Source organism: Girardinichthys multiradiatus, chromosome 21 (assembly GCF_021462225.1).
Source record: "Girardinichthys multiradiatus isolate DD_20200921_A chromosome 21, DD_fGirMul_XY1, whole genome shotgun sequence".
In the NCBI taxonomy this organism is placed as follows: domain Eukaryota; kingdom Metazoa; phylum Chordata; class Actinopteri; order Cyprinodontiformes; family Goodeidae; genus Girardinichthys; species Girardinichthys multiradiatus.
This window is the reverse complement of record NC_061813.1, coordinates 8,275,433-8,298,556: the sequence shown is the minus strand read 5'-3', so window position 1 is coordinate 8,298,556 and position 23,124 is coordinate 8,275,433. Positions and strand designations below refer to the sequence as shown.

Below are 23,124 nucleotides of genomic sequence, written 5' to 3'. Positions count from 1 at the left end.
ATTATACTGAGTATTCCTGCTGCATCCTTCCCAACAATTCCCATGTTTTTACTTAAAAGAACAGGTTTTATGTCTGTGAGTCATTAAGATACATTTATTTAGATTTTCATAGTGGTCATTTAAATGACTCGACAACATTGATCACTGGCTTTCTTCATGCTTGATGCGTTCAATAAACATCGAGCCAACACGTGTCTTAAATCTGAACCCGTAATAGTTCAGGCGCTTAGAGGACGGCCATAATAACATATTAATGCAGGAGGTGATGGGCATTACATCCTTTACACTGCAGCTGTCACAGCAGCTATTGTGATTATTACTGTAGATGTAATTAGGCTTCAAACAGAGTTCATCTGTGTTGTTCCAGATCTGTGCCACTGGAGTGTGTGGAGTGTTTGGACGGCATGTGCACAACCATGCAGCGGTGGAGTCAGGCATCGCTACAGACGACCTCTGGCCTCTCCCGCAGGGCCCCGCTGTAGGAGCCAGCAGACGCAGAGTCAGAGTTGCAACACCGGACTCTGTCCAGGTAAAGTGTCCTTATTCTTTCTGTTCCCAAACAAACTGAAAATATTTTCTTAACACTCAACAAAATGTCTGATTAGGAGATTCAGCCAGATTCCTCAGCATCTATCAGTTTAGGCACTAATGCTTATACTTGATTCTTTTCCAACATGTATTTCTGGACAGATGTTATTTTGAATTATATACTTCATGTTTGTAGTACAAGTTGCCCAAATAAAGTAGTGGCCAACTACAAGGCAAAAGCAGGACAGTAAAACAGTTTTGAGCAAAGGTTTGATTATCAAGAGCATCACACATTAGAAATTATGAAAAGAGCACATTCAATGTTGTTTGCTTGTTTGTTTAAGAGTTTATTTATTTTAGCAACATATAAAATAAAATAAAAAAAACTGTACAAATGTTGTTAAAAAAGATCAAAAAACTGAAAAGAAAAGGTTGTAGGCTGAACCTTATATCCAATCCTGTTTAAATTTAAAATCAAACATCAGCATGCAATAAAAGGCAAGACAAAATGTTAACCATTATCATTTTTAATGATTTCGTCATTTTCTTTACAGATTTTTAAACAGTGTCTAAGTACACCACATCTTCATGTTATCAGAACAGCAGTTCTACAGTTTAACACACAATAACAGATACAAAATAAGACTTGTCCAAACCTTGGGTTTAGTGAAAACATGATTTACTCAAAATTCTTTTTTATTTGTTTTTAAGTATCAAGCGGTAACTGATAGTTCTGTGTTCCGCACATGATTTGAGTGATGTAATAGTCTTCTAAGCCATGAAATTTAAACATGAAAAATAAATGGATTTTTTTTTAAATTCATGGCAAGGTTTCTTCGGTTACAACATGCACGGCTGTCTTTTGTCATAAAAAGCTTAAGTCTACATGTATTTTAGAAGTATTCCCAGGTCTCCACACGATAGTCCCATATGTGATTTACTAATATATTACAGAAAAAGCAAAGTGACTTTCTAAACAAACGGTCCTTCACCTTGTAGAATATAACAATGGATGTTGATATTTTGGTCTTAACATAATAAATGTGTAATTTCCAGTTTAATTTATTATGGATATTTACTGAAGAACCGGTTTTCTTAAACAATTTCAATCCTAACTTTATTTATTCAAAGTTTTCTGTGGTTACAAGGTTATGATTGTTAAATATTATGCATTTCGTGTTTCCAATGTAAGTAGATGCACAAGCATTAAAGAAGTGGAAAGTGAAACAACAATCAAATTGAAACACAAAAATAAGAATTGGGTGCATGAGTTTGAATTTATACACACAGCCCAGCTTGTCATGTTTCTGGAGATTTTCCAGACCCACATGCGGAATCATAGACAGGACTGAGAATGCACCAGATAAAAGCTTTATTTACAACGAGTGAGGGATACACTATGCAACTTGGATGGCTTCCGTAAACGGGGTTCTGGAGCATCTGGAGGAAGAGAGAAGCAGTTAGATGGAGCAGAAGAAACAACGAGGATGAATCTTTTCACCAAGAAGTTGAATTAGGAGGCTTAAAGGTGTAAACAGTCAGGAAAATTCAGCTTAGGCTTGACTCTAGCAAATAGGTTGACCATCAGGTGAAGACTGGTCATCCGACAGCTATTTCAATGTCCAACAGCCAGATTGTTGAGAGGTGTGCAGTCTGCAGCCGGCAGCCACACCCTCCAGCAGAGATCCTCTGCTGACACACACAATCTGACACACACAAACTCTCACTCACACACCAGGATCATGACACGGCTAATACTTGGATAACTGATGTAGCCATCAATGGTTTGAATGGAGAATACCTTTATGGTCAGACGAGAGAAAGACTGACCTTTTTCACAGCATGTATCTGTGAAACATGGTGGACACTGAATCATGTGGGCTTCTTTTTCAATGCCCAGGTTACTAGTAAATTGGACAAAATAGATTAAATGATGAAAAAGGAGGAATATCATTCAATTCTGATATTTGTGTGAAACTGAGGCATACAAACAGGTCAGAAATCCCCAGAAAACATCACAACTGGTTTTGGAACTAATAAAAGAGTCTAAAACTAAGCTTCAACAATACTCCTGACCTCAACCCAATTAAAAACACTTATGGTCAAAGCTTAAAAGTTGTAACAGTGCTAATAAACCAGCCAATTGAAATAAAGTCTACCAATTCTAGCAAGGGGATTTGTCAAATAACCAGTTAGACTTATGCCAGGAAATTATGGCTTATGGCAGGAGGTTTCTCTGCTTTTAAATTCAATACAAATTTAAAAATACTACATACATATACAGGTCCTTCTCAGAATATTAGCATATTGTGATAAAGTTCATTATTTTCCATAATGTAATGATGAAAATTTAACATTCATATATTTTAGATTCATTGCACACTAACTGAAATATTTCAGGTCTTTTATTGTCTTAATACGGATGATTGTGGCATACAGCTCATGAAAACCCAAAATTCCTATCTCACAAAATTAGCATATCATTAAAAGGGTCTCTAAACGAGCTATGAACCTAATCATCTGAATCAACGAGTTAACTCTAAACACCTGCAAAAGATTCCTGAGGCCTTTAAAACTCCCAGCTTGGTTCATCACTCAAAACCCCAATCATGGGTAAGACTGCCGACCTGACTGCTGTCCAGAAGGCCACTATTGACACCCTCAAGCAAGAGGGTAAGACACAGAAAGAAATTTCTGAACGAATAGGCTGTTCCCAGAGTGCTGTATCAAGGCACCTCAGTGGGAAGTCTGTGGGAAGGAAAAAGTGTGGCAGAAAATGCTGCACAACGAGAAGAGGTGACCGGACCCTGAGGAAGATTGTGGAGAAGGGCCGATTCCAGACCTTGGGGGACCTGCGGAAGCAGTGGACTGAGTCTGGAGTAGAAACATCCAGAGCCACCGTGCACAGGCGTGTGCAGGAAATGGGCTACAGGTGCCGCATTCCCCAGGTCAAGCCACTTTTGAACCAGAAACAGCAGCAGAAGCGCCTGACCTGGGCTACAGAGAAGCAGCACTGGACTGTTGCTCAGTGGTCCAAAGTACTTTTTTTGGATGAAAGCAAATTCTGCATGTCATTCGGAAATCAAGGTGCCAGAGTCTGGATGAAGACTGGGGAGAAGGAAATGCCAGAATGCCAGAAGTCCAGTGTCAAGTACCCACAGTCAGTGATGGTCTGGGGTGCCGTGTCAGCTGCTGGTGTTGGTCCACTGTGTTTTATCAAGGGCAGGGTCAATGCAGCTAGCTATCAGGAGATTTTGGAGCACTCCATGCTTCCATCTGCTGAAAAGCTTTATGGAGATGAATATTTCATTTTTCAGCACGACCTGGCACCTGCTCACAGTGCCAAAACCACTGGTAAATGGTTTACTGACCATGGTATCACTGTGCTCAATTGGCCTGCCAACTCTCCTGACCTGAACCCCATAGAGAATCTGTGGGATATTGTGAAGAGAACGTTGAGAGACTCAAGACCCAACACTCTGGTGAGCTAAAGGCCACTATCGAAGCATCATGGGCCTCCATAAGACCTCAGCAGTGCCACAGGCTGATTGCCTCCATGCCACGTCGCATTGAAGCAGTCATTTCTGCAAAAGGATTCCCGACCAAGTATTGAGTGCCTAACTGTACATGATTATTTGAAGGTTGACGTTTTTTGTATTAAAAACACTTTTCTTTTATTGGTCGGATGAAATATGCTAATTTTGTGAGATAGGAATTTTGGGTTTTCATGAGCTGTATGCCAGAATCATCCATATTAAGACAATAAAAGACCTGAAATATTTCAGTTAGTGTGCAATGAATCAAACATATATGAATGTTAAATTTTCATCATTACATTATTGGAAATAATTAACTTTATCACAATATGCTAATATTTTGAGAAGGACCTGTATACATTTATTCTTCAAAGAACCGTTGTAGATGCTGATGGCTGTGGGCAGGAAGGATCTCCTGTAGCGCTCCGTCTTACAGCAGATCTGAAGAAGCCTCTGACTGAAGACACTCTGTTGTTCTAGGACAGTCTTATGAAGAGGATGCTCAGGGTTCTCCATAATGTTCTTCATTTTATGAAGAATCCGTCTTTACACAATGATCTCCAGAGGTTCCAGAGGAGTCCCCAGAACAGAGCCAGCCTTTTTTATCAGCTTGTTGAACTTTTTTAAGTCCCTGACTCTGATGCTGCTTCCCCAGCAGATGATGGCAGAAGAGATCACACTCTCCACAACAGACTTATAGAAGATATGCAGCATCTTGCTGCAAACACCAAAGGACCTAAGCTTCCTCAAGAAGTACAGTCTGCTCTGTCCCTTCTTGTAGGCTTCACAGTTGCATCTCCACTCTAGTCTGTTGTCCAGGTGAACACCGAGGTATTTATACTCCTCCACCACCTCCACTTCTCCCATGATAGAAATAGTGTTTGACCTATTCTTGTTTCTCTTAAAATCTACAATCATCTCCTTTGTTTTAATCACGTTCAAAATTAGATGATTATTTCTACACCATGCCACAAAGCGGTCCACCACCTTCCTGTACTCAGCTTCTTGTCCATCTCTGATCCACCCCACAACTGCAGAATCATCCGAGTATTTCTGCAGATGACAGGAGTCTGTCTTGTACTGGAAGTCTGAGGTGTACAGAGTGAAAAGAAATGGTGAGAGTACAGTCCCCTGTGGTGCTCCTGTGCTGCTGACTACCTGGTTAGACTCATAACCCTTCAGTCTCACAAACTGTGGTCTGTTTGTCAGGTAGTCTTTGATCCAGGAGATCGTCGAGGCCTCTACTTGAGTCTTCTGGAGTTTCTGACAAACAACTCCACAGCGATAAGCAAACTGAAAGGGGTCCTGATAGTTTATTGTTTGCTTACTCAGGCGGGCCACCAGGAATCTCTCTAGGACCTTCCTGATGTGGGATGTCAGGGCAACAGGTCTATAGTCATTGAGGACTGATGGGTCTGATTTTTCTTTGTTACCGGAACAAGACTGGAGGTCTTCCACAACACTGGAATCTTCTTCTGAGATTATATAATGCCATGACTAAGTGTGTAACTGACTATATAAACTTTTGTGTGGATAACATCATCCCCACCAGAACTGTGAGATGCTTCCCTAATAAAAAACCTTGGATCACTAGTGACCTGAAGGACCTGCTTAACAAGAAAAAAAGAGCCTTCAGAGAATTATTGAGGAGTTTACAGCAACTTAAAGTCAAGATAAGAGACAGCAAGGAGGTGTACAAGAAGAAGCTGGAGAGCAAGTTCCAGCAAAACAATTTCAGAGGTGTGTGGTCAGGGATGAAGAAGATCACAGGCTTCAAGCAGAAGGATGATCAGACCAATGAAGGTCTGGACAGAGCCAATGAACTGAACACATTCTTCAGAAACAAGCTTCGCATCCTCCTCTCCTGCTCACAGCCAAGCAGACATTTCACCTTCCTTTGACCCACAGGACCCACAGCTGTCCAGTAACACCTCAAATGTTTTATCTTCCACCTCAGCCCTAGACCCTTCTGCTTTTACATGTTTGCCTTCAACCATATCAGAAGATGCTGATGCTTCCTTTGCCACCTCCTTCCACCTGTATGTCTCAAGAAGTCAGGTGAAGATGCAACTGGAGAGACTGAATAGGAATAAGGCTGCAGGTCCAGATCATGTCAGCCCTAGAGTCCTGAAGGTCTGTGCAGAGCAGCTCTGTGGGATTCTGCAGCACCTCTTCAACCTTAGCCTGGCCTAGAAGAAGGTTCCGGTGTTGTGGAAGACCTCCTTTCTTGTTCCGGTACCCAAGAAAACTCACCCATCAGTCCTCAATGACTATAGACCTGTTGCCCTGACCTCCCACATCATGAAGGTCCTAGAGAGACTCCTGTTGGCCCACCTGAGTAAGCAAACAGTAAACCATCAGGACCCCCTTCAGTTTGCTTATCGCTGTGGAGTTGGAGTTGATGATGCCATCATACACCTGCTTCAACAAACCCACTGTCATCTGGACAAAGCCAGTAGCACTGTGAGGATCATGTTCTTTGATTTCTCCAGTGCATTTAATACAATCCAACCTGATTTGCTTTGTCAGAAACTCCAGAAGACTCAAGTAGAGGCCTCAACAATCTCCTGGATCAAAGACTACCTGACAAACAGACCACAGTTTGTCAGACTGAAAGGTTATGAGTCTAACCAGGTAGTCAGCAGCACAGGAGCACCACAGGGGACTGTACTCTCACCATTTCTTTTCACTCTGTACACCTCAGACTTCCAGTACAAGACAGACTCCTGTCATCTGCAGAAATACTCGGATGATTCTGCAGTTGTGGGGTGGATCAGAGATGGACAAGAAGCTGAGTACAGGAAGGTGGTGGACCGCTTTGTGGCATGGTGTAGAAATAATCATCTCATCTTGAACGTGACTAAAACAAAGGAGATGATTGTAGATTTTAAGAGAAACAGGAATGAGTCAAAAACTATTTCTATCATGGGAGAAGAAGTGGAGGTGGTGGAGGAGTATAAATACCTCGGTGTTCACCTGGACAACAGACTAGAGTGGAGATGCAACTGTGAAGCCGTCTACAAGAAGGGACAGAGCAGACTGTACTTCTTGAGGAAGCTTAGGTCCTTTGGTGTTTGCAGCAAGATGCTGCATATCTTCTATAAGTCTGTTGTGGAGAGTGTGATCTCTTCTGCCATCATCTGCTGGGGAAGCAGCATCAGAGTCAGGGACTTAAAAAAGCTCAACAACCTGATGAAGAAGGCTGGCTCTGTTCTGGGGACTCCTCTGGAACCTCTGGAGATCATTGTGTAAAGATGGATTCTTCATAAAATGAAGAACATTATGGAGAACCCTGAGCATCCTCTTCATGAGACTGTCCTACAACAACAGAGTGTCTTCAGTCAGAGGCTTCTTCAGATCTGCTGTAAGACGGAGCGCTACAGGAGATCCTTCCTGACCACAGCCATCACCATCTACAACGGCTCTCTGAAGAAACCTTCATAATGAGCTACAACAACATTTAATTTCCCTTTGGGATGAATAAAGTGATTTTTTAATTGAATTGAATGTCCAGAAAGGAAACATGTTATTCGTTAAAGCTGCCATATAAAATGAAATCCAATTGGAACTGTGTGTGTAAAGCTTACATGTCGGTGCAGTTCTTAAGCATTGACTGTAGTACTTTTCCCAACTAGAGTTGGAGAAAGGAAACAATCTGTGCTTCAACTGCAATACTGTCACGATGTGGTTTTGGATCGGACCAAAGTGCAGACAAGAGCTCGGCAGGATCATCTTTGTAATTCAAAGATTTATTTACAAGGTCAAAAACGTAGCAAAATCACTGCAGGTTTCCCAAGGCAAGGCGTGGCAAAAAAACAAAGCATAATCATGGACGAGAACGAGGTGTGACGAACACAAGGAACCAGCAACAAACAATGACACAAAACCAACTAATATACTGAGGGATAACAAAGGGCAGGTAATCAGAGAAAACAGGGAACAGGCAGGGAAGCAGAAGGAACAGGTGAAACAATTACAAAGGCTGAGGATGGGCAAAGTAACTAATAAACACAGACCAAGCAAACCTATAGACAAAGATAAACAATCAAATGGGGAATAAGAAAACTAGAATAATCATGACTAAAGTAAACAGAGAAACTAGAGGGAACATAGGAACAACAATAACAACCTGAGAACAAACAAAGAACCCATAAAGAAAGCCTGAATACAAAAGTAAACAAACCTAACCCCACTGACTGAAATAACTGGAAAGGAAACAGAAAATAAACCAGTAAACAAGAGTGCAAAGGAACAAATAATAATACACAATTAAACACAAAGATACTAAAGAGAAATAAAACTAGAGAATCCAGGGAAGACCAAGAACTATAATAATTACAATAATAATAATAATAATAATAAAGTATACCAAGTAATAAGAAAACAACCATAAAAGAACTTAAGAAGTAACCACTAGGAGGCGGAAGAGGGAGAAAAGAAAACATGATACAAAAACCAAAATAGAAACATCTAAGCAAAAGGTAAACAAACACAAAGCCACAAACAGAGTCCAAAAATGTCACTCCGTGACAAATACAAATCTTTTAATCTAAAGTTCCTCCTATAGAGTTGGTGTTGCATGGAGATAAATTATTCAAGAAAAAATCTGCATCACCATTGTAACCCTGGTAACTGCTGTTCTCTATCATTTTTTTTAAAACAGCAACATTAATTTTGATGCATTGTGACAAAATTAACATATCTAGACAACTCAGCATTAAGGAACAATTAAATTATTCTGTTTGTTCTATGTTAAAAATGTTCCGCAGTGAAGATCTTTCTCCCTTTTTAAATGAGCTGGTTAAGTGTTGAAATACATAAATATTCTTTCTGGAAGCAAGTTGGGACATTCCTGCTGTTGTCATGGATACCCACATTAAAATGAGGCACAGAGGCCAAAATGGCTTGTAAACAATGACAGCGGTTTAGTTATAAAGTCACCATGCACACACATTAGCTCGCAGCATAATAAAACCTGTGGCTTGATGGTTTATTACACAGTATATGCAGTTTGTGTAACTCATGGCTACGTCATATTGTGATGTTACTTTTATTATGGGAATTTATTTGTTTTTTGTTTTTACACTTTTGTGATACGAATGCTTAGAACCAGCTGCTACTGCTCAAAATGCAACATACAAATACAGATAAGCACTCAATAGCAGCCCATCAAATTGAATATTACACTCTATTTATAAATAGTTTTGTTTTTAAAGAGCCATATTTTCTTAATCCTGATCTATAGCCTTGTAAAACAGCTGCTTTTCACCCATTATTAGTCCTGTCCCTCTGTCCAACTGATCTTGACATTATAGTGTGCAAGAAACATCTGAGGAAACTGAGCAATGAATGATGAAAGAACAAGTTAATCTTATCGGAGTTAAAATATCTGTTGCTGATTACTTGTATTGGAAAAAAATCCTGTCTGTCAGGAATGACAATCAGCAAAAAACTTGATACAGAACCTGAGAGACGCTGCATTCTTCTGTTGATCATCCACTACATTACCAGTTTCTGGGAGAAGTCCGGTGCACCTTAGCAGATCACACAGGAATAATTTTGTATAGAAGTAACATACAGAGTACTAAATGGTGCATGACAATGATTTGTACAACTTCTAATAGGTGCTCCTTTTTGCTGTTGTTTTTCTGCACTACAAATGCTTAAGTGTGATCTATATAAATAGATAAACAACAAACATAAAGATTTACCAATTGGTTTTTCAGTTTCTCTAATACTGGGACAGCATGAAGAACAGAATTTTTAGCCAACAGGCAGAACATTTGGTGGGTTTTGTTCATCACTGAGACATTTTAGAATTTGACAGAAATACTTTACCACCAGAGCTTCTTCTGCTGACTGTGAGGCAGCTGTTCACTTCAGCTCAACTGCTCTCCAGCAGGGACAATGCTTATCAGTTTTATCAGAATGCTCAGTTGAGAGGCTTATTTAGAGACACATTGATTAATAGGGAAAGGAATTCAATAATGAGAAGCTTTTTGTACATCTTGCAGACCATAAACATCTTAGAAATCAAATCAAATTGTTAATTTGAATCATTTAGCAGTGGAATTGCTTGTGAGAATTCTGACTGCCGCAACAGTATCACAAGTAGAGATGCAAAAGTCAGATCCCCTGTTACTGTTAAAAGATCACCTGCTAAAATTGATTTTAGTCAAGTCCGATTTCGCTCTAAGAATTCCAATAAAAGCAATTACAAGAACAGCATTCAGAATGTTTTACTTAAGGAACAAAGGCAACATCACACCACCAAAATCAAAGAGCAGATGCAGTAAAACTGGGTTTTACTCTTTTAAAAAATAAGACAAAATTACAAGTTGACCGTCCTTTATAGTAGCAATGAACACCATTAGCATAATCAACATTTCAAAAACAGCAGTCTCTGTGTACAGGTCCTTCTCAAAAAATTAGCATATTGTGATAAAGTTAATTATTTTCCATAATGTAATGATGACAATTTAACATTCATATATTTTAGATTCATTGCACACTAACTGAAATATTTCAGGTCTTTTATTGTCTTAATATGGATGATTTTGGCATACAGCTCATGAAAACCCAAAATTCCTATCTCACAAAATTAGCATATCATTAAAAGGGTCTCTAAACGAGCTATGAACCTAATCATCTGAATCAACGAGTTAACTCTAAACACCTGCAAAAGATTCCTGAGGCCTTTAAAACTCCCAGCCTGGTTCATTACTCAAAACCCCAATCATGGGTAAGACTGCCGACCTGACTGCTGTCCAGAAGGCCACTATTGACACCCTCAAGCAAGAGGGTAAGACACAGAAAGAAATTTCTGAACGAATAGGCTGTTCCCAGAGTGCTGTATCAAGGCACCTCAGTGGGAAGTCTGTGGGAAGGAAAAAGTGTGGCAGAAAACGCTGCACAACGAGAAGAGGTGACCGGACCCTGAGGAAGATTGTGGAGAAGGGCCGATTCCAGACCTTGGAGGACCTGCGGAAGCAGTGGACTGAGTCTGGAGTAGAAACATCCAGAGCCACCGTGCACAGGCGTGTGCAGGAAATGGGCTACAGGTGCCGCATTCCCCAGGTCAAGCCACTTTTGAACCAGAAACAGCGGCAGAAGCGCCTGACCCGGGCTACAGAGAAGCAGCACTGGACTGTTGCTCAGTGGTCCAAAGTACTTTTTTTGGATGAAAGCAAATTCTGCATGTCATTCGGAAATCAAGGTGCCAGAGTCTGGAGGAAGACTGGGGAGAAGGAAATGCCAAAATGCCAGAAGTCCAGTGTCAAGTACCCACAGTCAGTGATGGTCTGGGGTGCCGTGTCAGCTGCTGGTGTTGGTCCACTGTGTTTTATCAAGGGCAGGGTCAATGCAGCTAGCTATCAGGAGATTTTGGAGCACTTCATGCTTCCATCTGCTGAAAAGCTTTATGGAGATGAAGATTTCATTTTTCAGCACGACCTGGCACCTGCTCACATTGCCAAACCCACTGGTAAATGGTTTACTGACCATGGTATCACTGTGCTCAATTGGCCTGCCAACTCTCCTGACCTGAACCCCATAGAGAATCTGTGGGATATTGTGAAGAGAACATTGAGAGACTCAAGACCCAACACTCTGGATGAGGTAAAGGCCGCTATCGAAGCATCCTGGACCTCCATAAGACCTCAGCAGTGCCACAGGCTGATTGCCTCCATCCCACGCCGCATTGAAGCAGTCATTTCTGCCAAAGGATTCCCGACCAAGTATTGACTTCATAACTGTACATGATTATTTGAAGGTTGACGTTTTTTGTATTAAAAACACTTTTCTTTTATTGGTCGGATGAAATATGCTAATTTTGTGAGATAGGAATTTTGGGTTTTCATGAGCTGTATGCCAAAATCATCCGTATTAAGACAATAAAAGACCTGAAATATTTCAGTTAGTGTGCAATGAATCTAAAATATATGAATGTTAAATTTTCATCATGACATTATGGAAAATAATAAACTTTATCACAATATGCTAATTTTTTGAGAAGGACCTGTATATATTCTAGAGAATCTAGATCTGTACCTTACCTCTGCAGTTCTCTTCAAATTTTCTATATCCAGCATTTTCCATGACTGACAGTGGAGAGCTCAAAGTGCAAGGGATAAAACAGAGCATCTTCACTTTACTTAAACAAGTGGTGAGGATACACAGGGAACGTCTGGCAGAAGAACCCGTTCGGAAGATCTTCGACTTGCACCTAAGGAAGAGTTTCTCTTATGAGCCATGATCAGCTCTTCCAATTCAAAAGCTGCTTCCAGGAGTGGCCTGAACATCATTACTGTTGCAGTGATAGCTAGAGGATCCATCAGGGGATGTAGCTGGGATAGAAGTTGTCAAGCTGAGGATGAAAGTCTTCAGGGCTTAGTTGTCATTACAGAGGGGGGGCATTGGAGTTTGGTTGTCTAATCCATGTGCTTTGTGGATTTCAACAAGGCTTACAAGCATATACCTCAAGGTAATTTGTAGGGCGTGTTGCAGGAATACAGTGTGATGAGGAGGCCTTTAAGAGCTTTCCGGTCTCTTTATACACAAGTCAAGAGCAGGGTCCGTATTCTTAGCCCATAGTCAAGCTTGTTCTAAGCCAGGTTGGACTTTGCAAGGCCCACCCATTGTCTCTGATCCCGCTTCTAGTATTCATAGACTGTATCTCAAGGCACAGTCTGGAAGAGGAGGGGGCCTGGTTTTGGAAACTCAATTTCTCATATGGTTTTTGTAAATGACATGGTTCTGTTGGCTTTTTAAAGCCGTGAACCTTAGACTTCACTTGTGCAGCTCACAGCCAAATGCTTTGGAATGGTACATTAACCGATCAGAGAAATATTAGCATTTTAAGGTCTTGTTCACCAGTTGGGCCATTTCAACTGTAAATCCTTCAGTTCCAGTCAGCAGCTGATATCTTCGTGTTTTGTTTTACTCAGGATAATTAAGAGGTCAATTATAGAAATCATCTGAAGCTTTGCATGTTGTTTATTCAAAAGTTAAAAGCACAGCTGAAAAGTTCAATTTTTGACTCATGAATCATCATTTGCCCTTATGAAACTAGCACAACATGTCTATTTTCTTTATTAATCTTGATGTTGCTGCTTTAACCATTTCAGTTCTAAGTAGTTCTGATCCTTACTCCTGGAACAGTAAAAGAACCCTGTTCTTATGGTTGCTGTTTCCTCTTTAATAACTCTGAATGATTGATTCCAGTGTTCTTTAAAGAACCTTGAAACAGTTGATTGGTTGTTTGTTCCAAAAGAATGGGTGCCATTAATGTTCTTGACTAAATCCCAGGTGAGCGCTGTGAGGACAGGGAGCGGATCTATCACGACAGCTGTGCAAATCAGTGTCCTCGGAGCTGTGCAGACTTATGGGAGCATGTGCAGTGTCTGCAAGGAAGCTGTCACCCAGGTGAACATCAAAGCTAGTTTGACGTTAACATCAGGCCACAATATGTTTCACTGTGTTTGGATACTCTTTAATTTTCCACCATTCCGTATTCTCAGGCTGTCGATGTCCAGATGGACAGTTGCTGCAGGATGGCCACTGCGTACCAGTGACCGAGTGTCGCTGTGGAACCCCATCAGGCAATGGGACAGTGGAGTTCAGCCCTGAAGAGGAGCTCATTATTGAATGTAACACTTGGTGAGAACAGATCTCTGTTTTTTTGTATATCTTTTTTTTCTCAGTTTGTAAGAAAACATCTCCCTGTCCCAAACCTCTCCATCGGCAGTGTGTGTGAAAATGGCACTCTGGCGTGCACAACACTTCCTTGTCCAGTTTATGAGCCTTGGAGCCCGTGGAGCTCCTGCTCAGTCTCCTGTGGACACGGACTAAGAACAAGGACACGGAGCTGCCAGGACACCAAGAACGGTCCCTCCTGTGCTGACACCACACAGACAGAGAGCTGTGATCTGCTATCTTGTCCAGGTTTGCAACAGAAGGAACACTCTCATTTTGCATTGTCACACTCTCATGATAAACCACCTTCATTCCCATTAGAGTTAGAAGTGCAGATATACTGTTATAACGTAATTATTTTGTTCCTGTAGAGGGTTGTTTATTAAGTGACTGGTCATCCTGGAGTGAGTGCAGCAGCACGTGTGGCGGAGGGGTGTCAACGAGGAACAAGACAGTACTTCAAGAACCAGAACCTGGTGGGGCAGGCTGTGTTGGACCACTCAAACAGCATACAGTCTGTAACACCAACAGCTGCCTGCCTGGTAATGCAAACACACATAGAAAGAGAGAGAGAGAGGAAGTAATTAAATATGCACTGCCTTGCGAAAGTATTCATACTGCTGGAACGTTTTAAAATCTTGTCACTCAGAACCTCATCGTTTTATTGGGATTTCATGTGGTAGACCAATGTGAATTTGCACATACTGTATTTGTAAAGTAAAAAGAAATTGATATATGACTTCCAAACGTTTTTTCCTAATCAAAATTAAAAAACTGTAACATGCTTTTGTATTTACTTTGATACTGCGAAGTAAGGAATACTCACCCTAAACACAGCACCCTACTGTGAAACATGGTGGTGGTAGCATCATGCTGTGAAGATGTTTTTTTTTGTCAGCAGAAATGGAGAGACTGGAGCTAAATACAAGACAATCCTAGAACAAAACCAGCTAGAGTCCAAAAGAATAAAGTCCGCAGGACAATATTTGCAAAGGCTTGAAATGATGATATTCACAGACACTCTATGTGGTCTGACAGAGCTAGAGCTACATTGAAATGAAGAATAGGTGGGGAAGAGGTGCAAAGAAGGTCCAGTGTTGATGTCAGTGAATGGTGGTTCTACAGAAATATTACCTCAAGGAGGCTCAATCCAAATAAACAACTTTTTAGATTATGCTCAAAAAAGTGCCTAATCTAAAAAGTGATGTTGAGTTTAATCACAGGAGAATACATTTAATTATGTGTAGAAGTGTGTGGGTGTAACATGAAAAGGGTGATGAACACATTGGCAAGGCACTTTATCCTGTTGTATTTGTGACACTTTAACGTATGCATTAAGGAAAATAAATATACGTTCTGTTTTTTGCTGTTGACATATCCTGTTATGTGTGTTGCAGAGTGTCCCAGCAGGCAGGTATACAGTAACTGTTCAGCTTCTTGTCCTTACTCCTGCGAGGACCTGTGGCCACACACCCAGTGTTTACCTGTACCTTGTATCCAAGGGTGTTCGTGTCCTCCTGGACAGGTCTGGGCCCTACTTTGTGTCCACGTGTTTGTGTATTTTATCCAGCTCCTCTATCACTGTCTGCAACCATCTCATTGTGTCCTTGCTAGGTGTTGTTAGAGGGCTCCTGTGTGCCTCACGCTGACTGTCCCTGTTCATCACTCTCGTTGCCAACTGAATACCAAAGGTGGAACATGAGCAGTGAGGGCTTTGTGGAAGTTCTGCTGAAGCCTGGAACAACTATTAAGCACCGCTGCAACACATGGTAATAGACAGTCAGCAGTGTTAACTGCCATTATTCCGAAGTAGGATCTTTTGAGAACACTGGTCCAAAACTGAAAGGATAGTCATGTGATAAAATCAGGACATTCCATTAATAATTATGTTCTTAATAAAGAAATGTTCCCACTGTGATGTTTAATTTAACATTTTATTTAACCCATGAAAAGAAAGTGATGTAATTGCATGAAAATTAACATTGTTTTACTCAATAATCAAAATATATCATCAAAACTGAATTTCTAGCTAAGGACAAAGTAAGTAGAGCCTTCTCTTTAATAGAAAAGCTAGTCTTACCCCCTTTAGTTGAAAAGGGTTCCAAGAGCTACTTCCTGTAGTTATCTACCAGGTTCTGTCATTGGTCTGAGGAAAGTTTGCTCCACCCCCCACATTCAGCTGTGACATGTTTGAGAGATTTCCTGCATGCACCGCCTGTTTTGAGTCCTTCCACGACATCTCTAAAGGATAAAGATCTGGGCTTTGATGTAACCGAGGACTCTCAATTCCTTAATTCTCACCCAGTCCTTGGTGGGTTTAATGCTGTTTTGGGACATTGTCATGTTACAGCACCAGCTCTGCTTTAACTTTATTTATTTTTCAAAGCTGGCCACAGATTGTCCTCAGGCACGCTCTGATACATGATAGAGTTCATGGTGGATCATCTGATGGAAAGTCCAGGTCACGCTGCAACAAAGCATCCCTAAACCATGACACTTCTACCTCAATGCTTTGCAGTTGATATAAAGTTATTTTCCTGGAATTTTGGTTCATGCCAAACATGTCCTCTCTTATGGTTGCCAAATAATTGAGATTGAGACTCATCTTTCCAAAAACATTATTCCAAACTTTTTGGTCCTTGTCTGTTTTCGCGCTGAAAAACTTCCCTGACCTTTATGCTTTTTCTTAAAGAGCAAATGTTTCTTCCTTAGAGACCTCCCATAAAAGTTACATTTGTGCAGTCGCTATTGGTTGTACAGACATGCACTTTCATATTAGCAGTAGTAAGATCCTGATTTTAGGATTTTTGACACCCTTCTTTTAGCATCTTGTTGTCTGCTCACAGGGTGAACTTGCTTGGACATCCATACCCGGGCACGTTGGCAGTTGTTTTGAATGTCCTTCACTTGCAGACTATTTTCTATACAGTGGAATTGCTTATTTCAGATTTGTTTGAGGCCTCTTTATATTCCACTCATCAGCTGCTACAATCTTTTTTCTGAAGACATCAGACAGTTCTTTCGATCTCACCTTGGTGTTCACTCTCACTTGAATTGTCAAGAGCATAGTCGGCTAAATGATGGAATTTTAAAAAGGGCAAACCTCCGGAGTGATGATGCTCTCCTCATGTGCACCAGATGTGATACGCCTGCGGTGATTTTAGGAATTTCACTTGGGTTTAAATGTGAAGATGTCCTAATTTATTCCTCACCAGAAACATTTATTTACTTTTTATAAAAACAAATTTAAATGGCCTTTTCGTTTGGTTACATAATTAAAATTTTGATAAATTGTTATAATTAATATCACATGTTCATATGGCCATATATGCTAGGTAAGGACACATAGAGTGGCTAGAGAGAGTTCAGTGTCATGTGACTGTGCAGCCATCCAACCAGCATCTGTGCCTCCTAACATCCAGTCTAGTTTTACTCAGGTCATTTGTACATATACAGGTCCTTCTCAAAATATTAGCATATTGTGATAAAGTTCATTATTTTCCATAATGTAATGATGAAAATTTAACATTCATATATTTTAGATTCATTGCACATTAACTGAAATATTTCAGGTCTTTTATTGTTTTAATACGGATGATTTTGGCATACAGCTCATGAAAACCCAAAATTCCTATCTCACAAAATTAGCATATTTCATCCGACCAATAAAAGAAAAGTGTTTTTAATACAAAAAACGTCAACCTTCAAATAATCATGTACAGTTATGCACTCAATACTTTGTCGGGAATCCTTTTGCAGAAATGACTGCTTCAATGCGGCGTGGCATGGAGGCAATCAGCCTGTGGCACTGCTGAGGTCTTATGGAGGCCCAGGATGCTTCGATAGCGGCCTTTAGCTCATCCAGAGTGTTGGGTCTTGAGTCTCTCAACGTTCTCTTCACAATATCCCACAGATTCTCTATGGGGTTCAGGTCAGGAGAGTTGGCAGGCCAATTGAGCACAGTGATACCATGGTCAGTAAACCATTTACCAGTGGTTTTGGCACTGTGAGCAGGTGCCAGGTCGTGCTGAAAAATGAAATCTTCATCTCCATAAAGCTTTTCAGCAGATGGAAGCATGAAGTGCTCCAAAATCTCCTGATAGCTAGCTGCATTGACCCTGCCCTTGATAAAACACAGTGGACCAACACCAGCAGCTGACACGGCACCCCAGACCATCACTGACTGTGGGTACTTGACACTGGACTTCTGGCATTTTGGCATTTCCTTCTCCCCAGTCTTCCTCCAGACTCTGGCACCTTGATTTCCGAATGACATGCAGAATTTGCTTTCATCTGAAAAAAGTACTTTGGACCACTGAGCAACAGTCCAGTGCTGCTTCTCTGTAGCCCAGGTCAGGCGCTTCTGCCGCTGTTTCTGGTTCAAAAGTGGCTTGACCTGGGGAATGCGGCACCTGTAGCCCATTTCCTGCACACGCCTTTGCACGGTGGCTCTGGATGTTTCTACTCCAGACTCAGTTCACTGCTTCCGCAGGTCCTCCAAGGTCTGGAATCGGCCCTTCTCCACAATCTTCCTCAGGGTCCGGTCACCTCTTCTCGTTGTGCAGCGTTTTCTGCCACACTTTTTCCTTCCCACAGACTTCCCACTGAGGTGCCTTGATACAGCACTCTGGGAACAGCCTATTCGTTCAGAAATTTCTTTCTGTGTCTTACCCTCTTGCTTGAGGGTGTCAATAGTGGCCTTCTGGACAGCAGTCAGGTCGGCAGTCTTACCCATGATTGGGGTTTTGAGTGATGAACCAGGCTGGGAGTTTTAAAGGCCTCAGGAATCTTTTGCAGGTGTTTAGAGTTAACTCGTTGATTCAGATGATTAGGTTCATAGCTCGTTTGGAGACCCTTTTAATAATATGCTAATTTTGTGAGATAGGAATTTTGGGTTTTCATGAGCTGTATGCCAAAATCATCCGTATTAAGACAATAAAAGACCTGAAATATTTCAGTTAGTGTGCAATGAATCTAAAATATATGAATGTTAAATTTTCATCATGACATTATGGAAAATAATGAACTTTATCACAATATGCTAATATTTTGAGAAGGACCCGTAGATGGCAAAATGATCATTTCAATGTTTTTTCACTAAAAGCCTTGTCTTGAAGTAGTTAAACAGTTTTCCAGAAGCTGACCTGTAATTTCAGTATAAACGTATCTACTGCATAACTAAGTTAAAAAGTGAAGACAGTCATTTGAAACAATTTGTTTATGCTTTAAATCTTTAAAAGACCAACTATTTGGCTAAATTTGAAAGAGTACAAAAAGATGACTTAAGGATGGTGTACTGAAATACTTGATGTGAAACTTTTAGTTGATGTTCAGAGTTGAAAATGATAACTCATAAAAAATGTAATCTTGGAAAAAAAAACAGTAAACCATCTTAACTTCTTAGATAATGGAAAATCTTAAGTTCTATTTAGCATTTCTTCTATCTATTATAGATTTTATCAGGCAGGTGAATAAAAAAAAAAATTAACAGTATCCATTAACATTGATTATAAGGAGAATGGCGTTCTTCCATCAGCACAATAAAATCTCTTCTCTTCACCTTTTGGTTAAATGAACGACACATTTTCACTGCCTTTTAAGTACCATCCTATCTGTCGCCCTTGTCTTAATGCACATAAACCTCCCAAACAGTTTGCAAGCTGTTGGTTAAACAAGAAATATGGCTGCAATCACAGCCAGCATGTTGTTGTTTATCATAAATGCACAAAACTCAAGTCTTTGTAAGGGATCAACAGAGATCATATATAGGCTTCAACGTGTGGACAGATGTTTTGTGTGGTGTCTCTGTGTCTGTCAGTGTAATAATAAATAATTAGTGAGATCTACTCTTTCTGTTTATCAAGTCACCAACACGTTTCTAATCCTTCAGTGTTTGCCGAGGTGGAGTGTTCAGCTGTACCTCAAAGACCTGCGATGGTGAGTGAAGCTATGCAACAGCAGCAATATTTTCACTTTATAGGGCCTCCTTCCAATATTCATAGGAGCAACAAGCATCTCTGGCTGAACTCTCAGGACCAAGAGGGATTAGATATTTTACTGTATGGATAATAACTACCAGCTGCTAGAACATTTGAGCACAATAACTGGGCTGCAGCCATATCAATCACAGCTTATGAGGCCCATTATGGCTCGCTGTTTTAAAAAGAGAACGTGACAGTTCTTTTTTTCTTATCCTGAAGTTTTATTTAAAGGCCAGTATGAAAGCAGAACAACTTTTTGCCCCTATTTATGTATGTACTTTACTTTATGTACTTAAACATGTTGCAGGAATATAAAAGCACTACTAAAAATGTTAAATAAAACAAAGCAGCAAGACAAAAGAAAATATAAAATGAATAATTCATGTTCCTTTACAAATGGTTTAGATAATCATCTAGTTTTAGTGTTCACTATTTAAATGATTAATTATAAATACCAGGGATACCAGTATCTCATCCAAATATTCCTGTGGATGAGATACTGGTATCCTCTATTGCCCATAATATGTTTACATATTCTGATGGCTGTGGGCAGGAAGGATCTCCTGTAGCGGTCTGTCTTACAGCAGATCTGAAGAACCCTCTGACTGAAGACACTCTGTTGTTGTACAACAATGTCATGAAGAGGATGCTCCATGAGACTGTTCCATAATGTTATCATTTTATGAAGAATCCCTCTTTACACAATGATCTCCAGAGCTATAAGCTTGTTGAGCTTTTTTAAGTCCCTGGCTCTGATGCTGCTTCCCCAGCAGATGATGGTAGAAGAGATCACACTTTCCACAACATACTTATAGAAGATATACAGCATCTTGCTGCAAACACTGAAGGTCCCAAGTTTCCTCAAGAAGTACAGTCTGCTCTGTCCCTTCTTGTAGACGGCTTCATAGTTGCATCTCCACTCTAGTCTGTTGTCCAGGTGAACACAGAGGTATTTATACTCATCCTTCTGCTGCAGATGTCCTTGCTTTGAACAAATCAAACTTGTTCTGCAATCCTTTTTTTCCCCAAACAGTTCATAGTGGTAACAGGTTTATGACTACTTCCTGAGGTGGATGGGTGCGTAATATTGGTAGGATGACTTCAAGCCCTCCCCATTCGGTGTCAGGTCCTTATAGATCAATGCAATGCCTAAAGAATACGTCAATGTTTTTCACAGAATGAGTGGATAATTTGAAAGGAGGGCTCATGTTTCAGCTGAATAATTAAATTCTGCCTCAGTTAAATGTAGTCCTCTAAAATGTACATAATTATCTGCTGTAATCAGTGGATCATTTTAAAAGATTTTTGTAAAAGATGTACACAGTTCAAAGCAGGCTAAAGCAAAATAAGTTATAAACACCATCTGAATTTAGTGGAAGCATTTAATAAATGTGCTAATTGAACTGATTGTTATTGCTTTTGCTGTTCTGCCTCTTGTAGAATAAAGAGCGAAGGCTGGTATTAGCAGCCTAATTAGCCGCTCATTTAGCTAGCCTGAATTGTGCTAAACAGACACTCTGCTATAGATTTTGGGCAGCAAAACAGCATTAATAACAGACATGCCTCCTTTAGTTTCCAGCACTCCACCTTTCAAGGAGCTGGCCATCTTTCTTGTAAACAAGAGAAATGAAAGTGACCAGTGTGGTAGTGCTCTGAAACAGATAGTAATTGCTAATTGGGGAGCAACTCCAATACAAATTTCATTCGCGCTGGAACTTTATTGGGTATTTTATTAAAGCAAATAATTATAATAATATGATAAGAAATGGCAAACAAATGCTGGAATCATACAATATAAAAGAATTGAAGATGATTTATGTTTCTGTCTTTTCTTCTGCCTGAGTTTATTTCTCTACAACACCTGACATTTTATTGATTTGAATTTCACCATTTTTCCCAGTGGGCGTTGAAGTTAAAGAATTGCTTTAATTAGGTGGATACCGATTTTTCAGGGTAATTGTAAGCCAGCTTTATTTGTCATGCAGGTAAATCTTTTCAAGTGACATTTCCCATTCGTTTGCTGCAGCAGGTAAATTAAAGTCTGAGTATAGCTGACGGAATACATATTCTGTGTTTGTCATATTAGATACAGATGTGCTACTAAATAATCACTGTGATGCATTTCAATACACAACACTGCAACAATGTGAGTTTACTGGTATAATAAAAGTTAAGGAAGAAAGTATGGAGATCCAGATAGGATCAGAATTTATTTATTTAAATTTTTTTCTTAACGTATGCTATCTGGCAGAGTAGCACTCAGAATGGTTGTCCGTGTGGCAAAAAGAAGCCCAACAGATTTACTCTCACAAGTGGAGCATTACGGCTAACGCTATAATGTTCCGCTTGATTTTTATAAAAGAAACTTTAGTAGAAACTGCTTTGGGATTATTTCAATTACAATGAACACAAAGAAGGAAATGATAAGGAAAAAAAAGAAGCAAGAAAGAGAGAGAGGTGGGGCAAAAAGGAAAACAGGAAAGAAAGACAAAAAAATAGAAGAGAGAAGGAAGGGTGAAGAGATTACAAGATAACACTCAATAATACTGCTTCTACACCTGCAGAAACTTATATAATAGTATTATTACCAAAAAGTGCTCGGTACTACTGAATGCAAGATGCATTTAGTGGTATCTGGGGCTCAGTATAGAACATCTGTGTATCTGTTAACACCTGAATCCAAACAACTGTGGGTCTGAGTGTGAGCGCGCTTGTGTATACAAGGTTTCTTCATAAAAATATGCAATAGCAAGTGTAAGGAGCCACAGACCAGCCACCCTGGACCCAAGACAGACAAGGAGGAGATATGAGCCACAGATAGCCCCCCATCCAGAGAAGACCAGAGGAGAGCACCAAGGGAACCACCCAGCAGCCACACTGCAGAAGCCCCAGGGAGCTGCAGTGACGATCCTACAGGCCCACCAGCATCCATCCAGTGCAGATCCAGCCATGGACCCAGAGACCTCAGACCCCGGGGCAAGCTATCCCCCAGCAGAAGCCTGGCAGAGCCAGGGGGCCCAGGCCACAGCACCCAGCCCCGGACGCCGAGAACCACCAATACACCAGTGCGCAGAGACGCCAGCCACCAGCAGGGAGTGTGGAGGGGAGGAAGTAGGCCCCACATCTGATGGAGTAGCTAAACTGATCCAGGGGAGGGAGCAGCCCCAGATCCAACTTGACACAAAAAAGGCACACACAGTCACAATAACACATTCCCACCCTCATGCATACACATAAAAATACACACACCCACACACCCAACGTAAAGACACATAACATTGGACGTGGTACACTCACTCACACTCCCTATACATACACTATACTCCCAGGTCCAGGAACTGATACTCATGAGGGGCAACCAGGCCGCAGACCGAGACGTGGTTCCC

The 23,124-nt window shown here is 40.6% G+C and overlaps 1 protein-coding gene across 1 annotated transcript in view; it reads left to right on the top strand.

Moving 5' to 3' along the window:
- Positions 1–23,124, top strand: part of sspo (SCO-spondin) — a 131,218-nt gene that overhangs the window by 85,779 nt on the left and 22,315 nt on the right. Inside the window, exons 101-108 of the mRNA XM_047350561.1 lie at positions 368–529; positions 13,371–13,487; positions 13,583–13,721; positions 13,810–14,006; positions 14,129–14,299; positions 15,155–15,282; positions 15,372–15,526; positions 19,648–19,694. Coding sequence (XP_047206517.1) covers positions 368–529; positions 13,371–13,487; positions 13,583–13,721; positions 13,810–14,006; positions 14,129–14,299; positions 15,155–15,282; positions 15,372–15,526; positions 19,648–19,694 — 1,116 coding nt within the window. The remainder of the gene's footprint in view (positions 1–367; positions 530–13,370; positions 13,488–13,582; positions 13,722–13,809; positions 14,007–14,128; positions 14,300–15,154; positions 15,283–15,371; positions 15,527–19,647; positions 19,695–23,124) is intronic.